At 44.3% G+C, this 11794-nt stretch overlaps 1 protein-coding gene across 1 annotated transcript; it reads left to right on the forward strand.

The window, feature by feature from the left end:
* Window positions 1-1576: 1576 nt before the first annotated feature.
* LOC138366277 (uncharacterized) lies at window positions 1577-4282 on the forward strand. Its single transcript, XM_069327290.1, has 2 exons — window positions 1577-3839; window positions 3933-4282. Exon 1 carries the CDS (start codon window positions 1588-1590, stop codon window positions 3274-3276), a length of 1689 nt encoding a protein of 562 aa, XP_069183391.1. The 5' UTR covers window positions 1577-1587; the 3' UTR covers window positions 3277-3839; window positions 3933-4282.
* Window positions 4283-11794: the final 7512 nt, after the last annotated feature.

Genomic DNA, 11794 nt, shown 5'->3' on the forward strand with positions numbered 1-11794 from the left:
AGTCCAGATGATGACTGGACTTATAAACAATACCTAGACTCAGTTATCTACAGAGATAATCAGTACTGGGTCAGGTTACCATGGAAGCTGAATCACCCTCAGCTACCCATCAACTACTTCATGGCACAAAATCAATTAAGATCACAGGTGTTACGTTTACAAAGACAACCTGAGAACTTGAAGTTGTACCATGAAATAATACAGAAGCAGCTCGATGACAAATTTATCGAAGTTGTAACAAATGATAACCCAAAGGAAGGACATTATCTGCCACACCACCATGTTCAGAAGGATTCTGCGACTACCCCACTACGGATAGTATTTAATTGCAGTGCTAAGATGGGGCAGAATAGTGTTTCGTTAAATGATTGCCTTCAAACAGGCCCAAGCCTAACACAAAGGCTTTATGACGTGCTGTTAAAGTTTCGTATAGGGACTTATGCATATACGGCCAACATTAGCAAGGCATTCCTTAGGGTAGGTCTTCAAGAAGAAGACCGGAACTACACAAAGTTCCTATGGATTAAGGATCCTAATGATCCAAACAGTGAAATAATCACTTATAGGTTTGCGTCTGTTTTGTTCGGAGCCACGAGCTCGCCATTTCTGCTTCAAGCTACCTTGGATACGCACTTGAAGAAGTCCAATAGCCCGAACAAGACAGAAATTAGCGAAAACCTGTATGTGGATAACTTTCAAGGAACAGCCAACAGTGAAAGTAAGCTGTTGGACATATACCATGAGGCCAATCGAGAATTAATGGGAGCCAATATGCCTCTCCAGTCTTGGGTCTCTAACAATGACAAATTAAAACAACTGATCACAACTGAATTTCCCGACTACCAAGTACCCGAGATGACAAAGGTACTAGGTGTCCAATGGAACACGACAACCGATCAGTTGACAATCAAGTCAGTGGAAACAGATACCACTAACTTAACAATGAGAAAATTGCTATCACAAGTCAGCAAACCCTTCGACCCATTAGGCTTATTAAGTCCAATACTAATTAATGGGAAGATGATAATACAGGAATGTTGGCAACAAAAGATAGGCTGGGATGATCTTCTAACACCTGCCCTACAAGAAAAATGGCAAGGGTTAGTGAAAGATTTAAGTATCCTAGAGTCTGTCAAGTTCCCTAGGAACACAACAGTAAATGAAAAGGAACCAATTAAGTTGCATGTATTTTGTGATGCCTCAGGAAAGGCTTATGGTACAGTAGCTTACCTGGTCTCAAATGGGCAAGCCAATTTGCTCACATCAAAGGCCAGAGTGGCACCTTTAAAGAAAAGATCACTGCCACAACTGGAATTAACAGCCTTACTGCTAGGTGTAAGATTGGCTCATTATCTGATCAAGGCCTTAAGCAACATCCACTTTACAGAAACAGTAGTATGGTCAGATAATGAGGCAGTGCTACAGTGGGTTAAAAACAATAACAGTAAGAATCCTTACGTGAGTAACCGCGTTAAGGAAATACGAGAGTTGTCAGCAGGGTATAAACTAAGATATGTACCTACTAAAGAGAATCCAGCTGACTATCTCTCCAGAGGCCTGACTTTACGGCAATTAACAAAGGCCGAGATGTGGTTCAATGGACCTCAGTGGCTAATCAGCGACCAGTGGCCTGAACAAAAGCCACAAGTCATTGTGACCAATGTCACTGTTCCCACTGAGAACCCGGAACTACCTCGGACTTTGGTAATTGATCCTGCTCGGTACTCTGAACTGAACAAACTTGTAGGTGTCACCCAAGTAGTGTTTGATTTTCTAAAGAAAATAGGAATCAAGCATAATTTCCCTAGTGCCTTAAGGTACTGGGTTAAAAGAGCTCAGACCGACACATTCGGGACAGAAATTGACAATGTTCCTAAGAAGCTACAACATGATCTGGGTCTCTGGTTAGACACTGACAATTATAACTTGATAAGATGCGGAGGACGCTTACAACATGCTGACATAGATCTGGAAGCAAAAAATCCAATATTGCTCCCTCGTCACCACATAGTAAGCAAACTAATTGTGTTACATATACACAAATACTGCACTCTGCATGGTGGGGTATTAGATACTCTCACAGAATTAAGACAACAGTACTGGCTACCCCAAGGTAGACAGACAGTAAAATCCATAATCAAATCCAGTGTTGTATGCCGGAGATACGATGCCAGAGTGTGTCCATATCCTGGCCCTCCTCCACTTCCGAAGGAACGAGTCGTACATATTCATCCTTTTGAGACAACAGGAGTAGATTTCACAGGAGCACTAACACTGACAGGCACTAAAGACAAGAAACCAGTAAAGGCCTATATCTGTCTTTTTACTTGTGCCACAACAAGGGCAGTCCATCTAGAAGTGACTCCCGATATGAGTGCCGAAGCATTCTTACAGGCTTTCCGCAGGTTTGCTTCACGTAGATCTTGTCCCAAGTTAATGATTTCAGACAATGGGTCCAACTTGGTGGCAGGAGAAGCATGCCTGAGGAAAATCTGGACACACCCCAAGGTACGCACAGCCCTAACTCAACGGCAGTGCTATTGGAAATTCATACCTCCCAGAGCACCATGGCATGGAGGCTTCTATGAACGGATGGTTGGTACGGTGAAACGGTCTTTACGGAAAACCCTACACCGCCAAAAGATTGACCTTCAGGAGCTTCAAACAGTAATCATAGAAATAGAAGCACGAGTTAACAACCGACCACTTACCTACCTCTCTGATGATGCTTTGCAGCGTGAACCATTAAGTCCAGCTCATTTGATGTATGGGAGACCTCTCAAAACACTTGTGTCCCTTACGGATGAGGAACCAGAGGATCCTTCATATGTCAAAGAGAGTGATTTGGTTCAACGTTTCAAACATCTTTCAGGGGTGATAAGTCGGTGGAATGACGTATGGACTCGTGAATACCTAACAGCTCTGAGGGAGTATCATTACGGGGCAAACAATCCCTATAACAGAATTAACTTGAACCCTGGTGACATAGTTCTGGTCGATAGTGATGGACCACGCTCTGAGTGGCCTATAGGAGAAATAGTCTCTGTTCATCCAGACAGCCAGGGCATCTTGAGAATAGTGAAAGTAAAATGCAAAGGCAACACTACTCTCAAAACTTTAGAGAAATTAGTACCTTTAGAACTGGCCAGGAAAGAAGACGTACAACGACTTCCAGCACCCGATACGCCAGTACGGGACATACGTCCCCAACGGACTGCTGCACAACAATGTAAACTCAAATTAAAGCAGCACTATAATTCTGAGGGAGAAGAATAGTGATCGCAGTCCTTACCGGGACTTCGACCCGTGTTCTGCTCCCTGGGAATTATGTCGGGAAACCGACACACACACACAACCACACACACAAATAACACAGTCTCCCCTAGTCTATACTCCCTTCAGGATGGAAAATGGGAGACTCCGTGACGTCATCAAAGTCATCGTATATTTACATTATGAAACATTGTTAATAGATTAGTTTAGTCTCTAAAGTTAACAAAAAAGTAATCACTAAGAATGAATATAATTATTTACATCAAATAGTAGCTAGGTTCCCTTGTTAATGTAAAATTACTTTGAGAGAGGAACCAGAGCATAAGAGCGTCACCCGGAGAGGAAGGCGTCCACACACATAACAACAAAACATGGGATGAGCATACCACGCTGTCTTAACTGGTGTAAACAGCTAGACACCCCATTTACGTGTCAACACCAGCCACACAGCCTAACAACATCACAACATCAACTGTATCCGTCTACCAAGTATTGTTTATTATTCAAGTGCACTGATTAATATAAATATGTAGATGGTTATGTCGTAGGACATCCCCAAAAACACCGTACGTGTACCCCATTACAGCCCCCACAGTTCATGTCATACCTGTAATTGATATGTTTAGGGAACTTTGATTAATTCCTTGCATCCCATACAGGTAAATTGTGAGAGGAGCTTCAAGAATCTGTGCAGACAGTTGGTTCATACACATAATTAACTACTTGTTTGCCAAGCCTTGTCCTTCCCACCAGCCGCCATTACGTGGCACAAAGAGGCAGGGCCACACCCATCTTGAGGCTACACCTACACGCCTTACTAGGCCCATTCTACTGGCTCAGCTAAGACATTTTAGTATAGCAGTAGCAGTAGATATAATTAATTACTTATAATGAAATAACTGAAATAATAGTTTTAAAGGTAAACAATTGGTAGTTTAAGAAGGGACCATAACAAAGTGGTTTAGGCTACCAATTGTCCCTCCCAATGGTGTGTAAGAAGATTTCAGGCAGTTTACCAGTACATACAGTCCACTTAATTAATATTTACTTACTAAGAAAATAAATAAGACATAACTTTATTTTATTAAATCAATTTGAAAAAGAGAGATTAGCGGCCTGGAATTTTCCCCACAGCGGAGACAAGCAGTCTACCCAGGGCAGCCTATTTTCTCTCTACTCAATTCTGCTTTATGTGAGCAGTGAGCCGCCGTCGAAGAGGAACTCGGTAGTATCTGCTGTCTGCCTGTGAAGTGGCAGTGACAGAATTCGACGTATCCCGGGACTGGCTAGAGGAAGAGACGCCCGACAGTGAGGTGCTACGGAGGAGTGTAACTAGCTAGATGCAAGAAGCTCCTGCCAGGGGTTCGCTACCCTTGTATTTGTTCGTGTAGAGGCCCAGCAGCGCGAGGCTGATGTTCTCTGCCAGCACCAGGCTGGAGAGTGATTGTGGGCGTTCACAAGGAGCACCTAGTGAGACTGTAGACAGGCTGGCCCATGGCTAGGGTAGACTCGTTGGTGTTTCCCAGTACAGGTTGAGGACGGTACTGTGTGTTGAAGAAACACGGAAGTTGACAAAGGAAGTCGCGTTAGCATCGAGGAGTACTTAATCAATGATAATACTTTCCAACGCAGAAAGGAAGAAAAAGCACGTATTGAGAACTATGCCTCTTCAACGCAAGCAGAGCTAACTACCATTGTTATGGCGTTAAGGTTTCTTGAACGAAACACTAATGGTGCAGTGATTTGCACTGATTTCAAAATCAGCACTGCAAAGCCTAAGTAAAAATCGGACAGAAAATCTTGCAATAGTCGCTGAAATCAAGAGAGCTGTGAGAGTACTAACCAATCAGGGAAGAGTCGTCAAGTTTCTGTGGATCCCCTCCCATGTTGGAATATGTGGGAATGAACGAGCAGATGTGCTGGCTGCTGAAGGCGCTGAAGGAGACCATATTGAATACTTCATACCCAAGACTCTACTACAAATTAGAGGTATTGTCAGGCAACATCACCGTGACAAGGTAACTGAGGAAAGGAGGATAGAAGCACAAACCAGTGAATCTGTACGATGGTACAACATGGTTGCAGCTGGCAATCCCAATCATTATGGACGAAGAGGAGGAGGAGGAGGACGAGGGAGAGAATCAGTAATAGCGAGAATCCGTCTTGGATACAAATATCCATGGAGATATGGAATGGAAACAACTGTTGATCAGCGAAGTTGCAGAATCTGTGGTGAGAGTGATGGACACCGCCTTGACCACTATCTACGTGAATGTGAACACCTGAGACATTAGGAATAACTGTAGAATAAAAACCCCACATTGTTTGAGTTAGGAAAACACTATTTGTCAAATATTGATGCTGTTCTTAAAAAATTTCCCCATTTTGCACCCGCAAGATAACGTAAGCTTTTAAGGGTTGACAGATGTTAATCTTTTTGTTTGAAGAGCTGTTCACTTGAGACAGTTAAGCAAGTCCCAGCTGTGTCTGGGTACAAGTGACAGGATGAACAACCCAGCGGGTTTTCTTCCTTTTGGGGAGTGTTGTACATGCTGCTATGGCGGTGTGTCCACTCACAGGATGAGTGGCGCTGCCCAATACTGTCACTATGGCGGTGTGTCCACTCACAAGATGAGTGGCGCTGCCCAATACTGTCACTATGGCGGTGTGTCCACTCACAGGATGAGTGGCGCTGCCCAATACTGTCACTATGGCGGTGTGTCCACTCACAGGATGAGTGGCGCTGACCAATACTGTCACTATGGTGGTGTGTCCACTCACAGGATGAGTGGCGCTGCCCAATACTGTCACTATGGCGGTGTGTCCACTCACAGGATGAGTGGCGCTGCCCAATACTGTCACTATGGCGGTGTGTCCACTCACAGGATGAGTGGCGCTGCCCAATACTGTCACTATGGCGGTGTGTCCACTCACAGGATGAGTGACGCTGCCCAATACTGTCACTATGGCGGTGTGTCCACTCACAGGATGAGTGACGCTGCCCAATACTGTCACTATGGCGGTGTGTCCACTCACAGGATGAGTGGCGCTGCCCAATACTGTCACTATGGCGGTGTGTCCACTCACAGGATGAGTGACGCTGTCCAATACTGTCCCTATGGCGGTGTGTCCACTCACAGGATGAGTGACGCTGCCCAATACTGTCACTATGGCGGTGTGTCCACTCACAAGATGAGTGACGCTGCCCAATAAACTCGCCCCTCGGGGCAAAATTAAAAAAAAATTATTAATTACAATAAGCATACAAGGATGTTTTTCAAACTCCATGACATTAGCCTACTGCTATAACTAGACATCTAATATATATACATAATTACATGGCATACAACTTTGATACAGAATCAATAAAGATTTGGAAATGTATGTCACACATTGACAATACATTAAATAAGAATAATATATGGTAACGTAAGATTATATCATATACACAATATTCGTGATACGAGACTATCAACCAAGATATCACTGTATAGTTTGAGCACACTCATACACCAGCCTCAGTATGATCATACTGGTGTATGCGTGGTCATAACAGTTGCTGCTCCTGGTGCCACTTACATCACCACTGACACATCCCCCTCACCACCACCACCACTACTACTACTACTCACTGTTGAGAGGCGGGACCAAAGAGCCAAAGCTCAACCCCCGCAAGCACAATTAGGTGAGTACAAATAGGTGAGTCCCATCACCACTGTCACATCCCCCTCACCACCACCACCACTACTACTACTACTTACTGTTGAGAGGCGGGACCAAAGAGCCAAAGCTCAACCCCCGCAAGCACAATTAGGTGAGTACAAATAGGTGAGTCCCATCACCACTGTCACACCCTTCACCATCACAACCACTACTACTACCACCACCACCACCACCACCACCACCAGCAGGAGCTGAGGTGGTGCTGGTCCACGCCCTGGACACCAGCAGGCTGGAGGGTCTCTGTGCCACCTGGCGGAGGACATCACAGCCCACTGTTGCAGACAGGTGAGATTATGCCTCTCTCTCTCTCTCTCTCTCTCTCTCTCTCTCTCTCTCTCTCTCTCTGCAAATCAGGGCTTCGTTCTGCAATTTTTCAAGCTTTCCAAGCTTTCTTTTTGATGCCTGAAAGAAAGCTTGGAGGGCTTGAAAAATTGCAGAACGAAGCCTTGAGGATAATCCTTGGGTGCCCTCGTACCACAAAGATATTTAATATGAGAAAGGAACTTAATATTCCGAGCGTTGTTGATCGTGTTACTGAAATTAACTGTCAAATTGGTATAAAAATGCTTAGGCTAACTCATCCTAACCCTTGCACAGAAGCCCTCCAGAATTTCTTTATTGAAGATCAGCATTGTTCCAAATGGATAACAAAAACTGGAACTCAACTCAGAATGTATGGGGTTCATGATTTGTACCAAGAGAAACGACAACAGCACTTTCCTGCACCGTGGGAGGTTACACCCTTTCCAGTTTTAATCCCTCCCTTTCCACCCAAGAAGCAAATTAGAGATCAGCCCAAGCTTCGTCTTGAGGCAAAGCTCAACGCCTTAAGCCATATTGATGCTCTGTCCACGGAGCATTCTCTCTCTCTCATATCATATACACTGATGGTTCCCTACACCGCACCACGGGTGCAGCTGGAAGTGCAGTTGTTCTGACAATGGGCGATGGCTTGTACTTTGAGTGGGGAGTCCGTATAAACAACTGGGCCTCTACCCTTCAGACCGAACTATTTGCCTTGATCCTTGCACTGAAATGTGTACAAGTCTCCAAACTTGATACATTAATTGTAAGTGCCTCCTTATCATCCTTAATTGCTCTCAACTCACTCTCATCCTGTCTAAGCTCGATTATGGTTGCCCTGCTTACTCGTCTGCTTCTCCTTCTACTCTTCGCCGTCTTGATGCTTTGCACCATACTGGGTTGCGCCTCAGTTCTGGTGCCTTTCGGTCGACTCCCGTCCTTAGCTTGTATGTTGACACTGGCTTCCTGTCTCTCCAGGACCGCCGTGATCGCTACTGTCTTCGCTATCTTGCGCGGTCCTTGCAACATCCTTCCTCTCGCCTCTGTCGTGCTTTAACTTTTACCCCTCCTGCGGTTCCTGTTCCTCTTCACCACTTCCCTCTTTCTGTCCGGTTATTTCGCTTACAGGATTCTTTCATTTCGTATTTCTAATGTTTCTCCTCGTGTTGTTCCTTCTTTGCCCCCGTGGAGAGTCCCCCTTCCGCAGTTTTGTACTTCCTTGACCCGCATCACTAAAGTTTTTACTCCTAAGGTTCTAAAACGCCTTTTCCTTGAGCACTTTTCTTCTCACTCCCGCTCCGTTTCTGTCTTCACCGATGGGTCTAAGTCTGCGGACGGTGTTGGCTACTCTGTTGTTTTTCCTGATCGCACTTATATGTGTCGTTTACCTCCGGAGACTAGCATCTTTACAGCGGAGCTTTATGCTATTCTCTATGCTCTTCGTCTCCTGCTTTCTCGTTGTCAGTCTTCCTTTGTAGTTGTTGTTGACTCTCGTAGTGCCCTCATGGCTCTCGGGTCCTTTAATCCGGTTCATCCAGTGGTTCTCGAGATCCAGCATTGGCTGTTTCTTATTCACAGTAAATTTAAGTCGGTTGAGTTTTGTTGGGTTCCCAGCCATATTGGTGTGTCTTTAAATGAGCGTGCGGATGCTGCCGACAAGGAAGCTGTCCACTCATGTCCCATCTCTCGTAAAGGCATTCCATATTCCGACTTTTACCCAGTTATCCATTCCTCCATCCTTACCCGTTGGCAGGCCAACGGGTAAGGTTGTCTGTTATTGGTAACAAACTACGTACTCTTAAATGTTGTTTCCTCGTGGCCGTCCTCCTACCACTGTAACCGGCGATGGGAAACAGCTCTGGCGAGGTTGTGTATTGGCCATACACACTTAACCCATGGTCACTTGATGGAGCGCCGCCCTGTTCCTTATTGTCCTAGTTGCATTGTCCCTCTTACGGTAGTGCATATCCTTCTTGAATGTCCTGACTTCCAGGACGAGCGTGTGTCTTGCTTTCCGACCGTCCCTCGCGGTCACTTGTCCCTTGATAGAATTCTTGGTGACTCGGATACTTTTGATATCGTTCGCCTTATGCGTTTTTGTTCTCGTATTGGCATCCTTGGTGATATTTAGCGCCCTCTGATTATTCCGCACATTTGATGGTGCTACATAGCCTTCCCGGTTTGGTGCCTTCTTTTGAGAATTACTTACTTAGTCTCAACTCTTTAAGATATAACTGTAACATGCTCGTGTCCGAAGCTGGACACAAATACAACAAAATTATTAAGGATGGTAACAGAGTCCATTTCATGTGGTCTCCATCTCATGTTGGCCTCCGAATGCATGATAGAGCTGATAAGTTTGTCAAAGAATCTGCCTTTAAAGGAGGTGTTGAGTGTAACCTTGGATTGTCAATGAGCAATCTGAGAGCAGCAGTACACCGAGAACTTTAACAAGATCTTGTAGATCTGAGGCAAAGTGAAATCGACACCGGTAATTCCATCTATCATCATACTATCATGCAAGAGGAGCCACACATCTACGGTTCATCCAATAAAATCAGCAGACTTCTAGATGTTACTACTGCTCGGCTTAGACTCGGTTACAAGTATCTCTCGAAATTCTCATTATCTGCCGATGTAGATCTGACCAAATGTAAACTGTGTCAACAAAATTATTCGCACACCCTCCGTCACTATGTGATGGAGTGCGAAAAGATACGTGAATTTAGAGACAATTCTATAACCAATGTTCCAGCGATGTGTAAATATTTCATTCAAAATGATCTGCTACCAGAAATTTTAGCCAAATATCCCCAGTTTGCCAACTGTAGGTAGTAATTAAGAGTAACTGTAACCTATCCACCGCTGCCCACTGGATGGGGGGCGGTGTGCAGGACAAACATATCAATTGTGACACTAGCTCTCCACATATGTCAGTTGCTTAGTTTAGAACCTGTACTTGAGGTCGATCTCGAACCCATTGTTGATGTGACGACTTATACTGAATTTTGTAACTAGTTCATCAAGATTGTAACTTGCTTAGCTAAATGAATTGTGGGGTTCAGTCCCTGAGCCCATTATGTGCCTCTGTAACCCTTTCCACTACCGCCCACAAGATGGGTATGGGGTGCATAATAAATGAACTAAACTAACTCACACTCTCTCTCTCTCTCTTTATTATTATTTTTATTATTAAATTGATCTCGTTTTTCTTTATTCCTAATTATTCTTAATTTATGCCGAATATGATCTCATAATTTTACCAGTTACCCCTTTAATCAGTTTGTTATTGAACGTTTTCTTTCATAAGAAGGCAGTGCATTTTAAAAGAAAATTGAGCCTTTAGTAACTAGCTTCCCTTCTAGTATACAGTAGACCTGCTAGTCTAAGACGGCCTAGTAAGATGGCCTAGTAACAGGCCAAAGCTGACCCGGTCATCCATCCACCTCAGTATAGACCCAGTGGCGCTTAACCTAACTGATCGAGAGATCGCTTACATTCCACTGCGCTAATAAACCTATAATTCAAATCATTAATGAGTCATTATTATCGGAAACGGGCCCAATCTTTTCTGTTCCACTCCGGGAGATTCGAACCAGGAATTTTCGATTGCGAGTAGAGAACCAGCCCGGCTGTGCAAGCCAGGACTGGGATCCATATTCCATTATACTCACCGGGACCCATATTTCATTATACTCACCGGGATCCATATTTCATTATACTCACCGGGATCCATATTTCATTATACTCACCGGGATCCATATTTCATTATACTCACCGGGATCCATATTTCATTATACTCACCGGGGCTCCATATTTCATTATACTCACCGGGCCCCATATTTCATTATACTCACCGGGATCCATATTTTATTATACTCACCGGGATCCATATTTCATTATACTCACCGGGATCCATATTTCATTATACTCACCGGGGCTCCATATTTCATTATACTCACCGGGCCCCATATTTCATTATACTCACCGGGATCCATATTTTATTATACTCACCGGGATCCATATTTCATTATACTCACCGGGATCCATATTTCATTATACTCACCGGGGCTCCATATTTCATTATACTCACCGGGCCCCATATTTCATTATACTCACCGGGGCTCCATATTTCATTATACTCACCGGGCCCCATATTTCATTATACTCACCGGGGCTCCATATTTCATTATACTCACCGGGATCCATATTTTATTATACTCACCGGGATCCATATTTCATTATACTCACCGGGGCTCCATATTTCATTATACTCACCGGGCCCCATATTTCATTATACTCACCGGGATCCATATTTCATTATACTCGCCGGGGCTCCATATTTCATTATACTCACCGGGCCCCATATTTCATTATACTCACCGGGATCCATATTTCATTATACTCACCGGGATCCATATTTCATTATACTCACCGGGGCTCCATATTTCATTATACTCACCGGGCCCCATATTTCATTATACTCACCGGGATC

Source organism: Procambarus clarkii, chromosome 19 (assembly GCF_040958095.1).
Source record: "Procambarus clarkii isolate CNS0578487 chromosome 19, FALCON_Pclarkii_2.0, whole genome shotgun sequence".
Lineage (NCBI taxonomy): Eukaryota > Metazoa > Arthropoda > Malacostraca > Decapoda > Cambaridae > Procambarus > Procambarus clarkii.

Bases quoted from the DNA above. Each gene is read 5' to 3' on its own strand.
- LOC138366277 (XM_069327290.1), top strand. From the start codon at position 1,588: ATGTGGTTCAATGGACCTCAGTGGCTAATCAGCGACCAGTGGCCTGAA.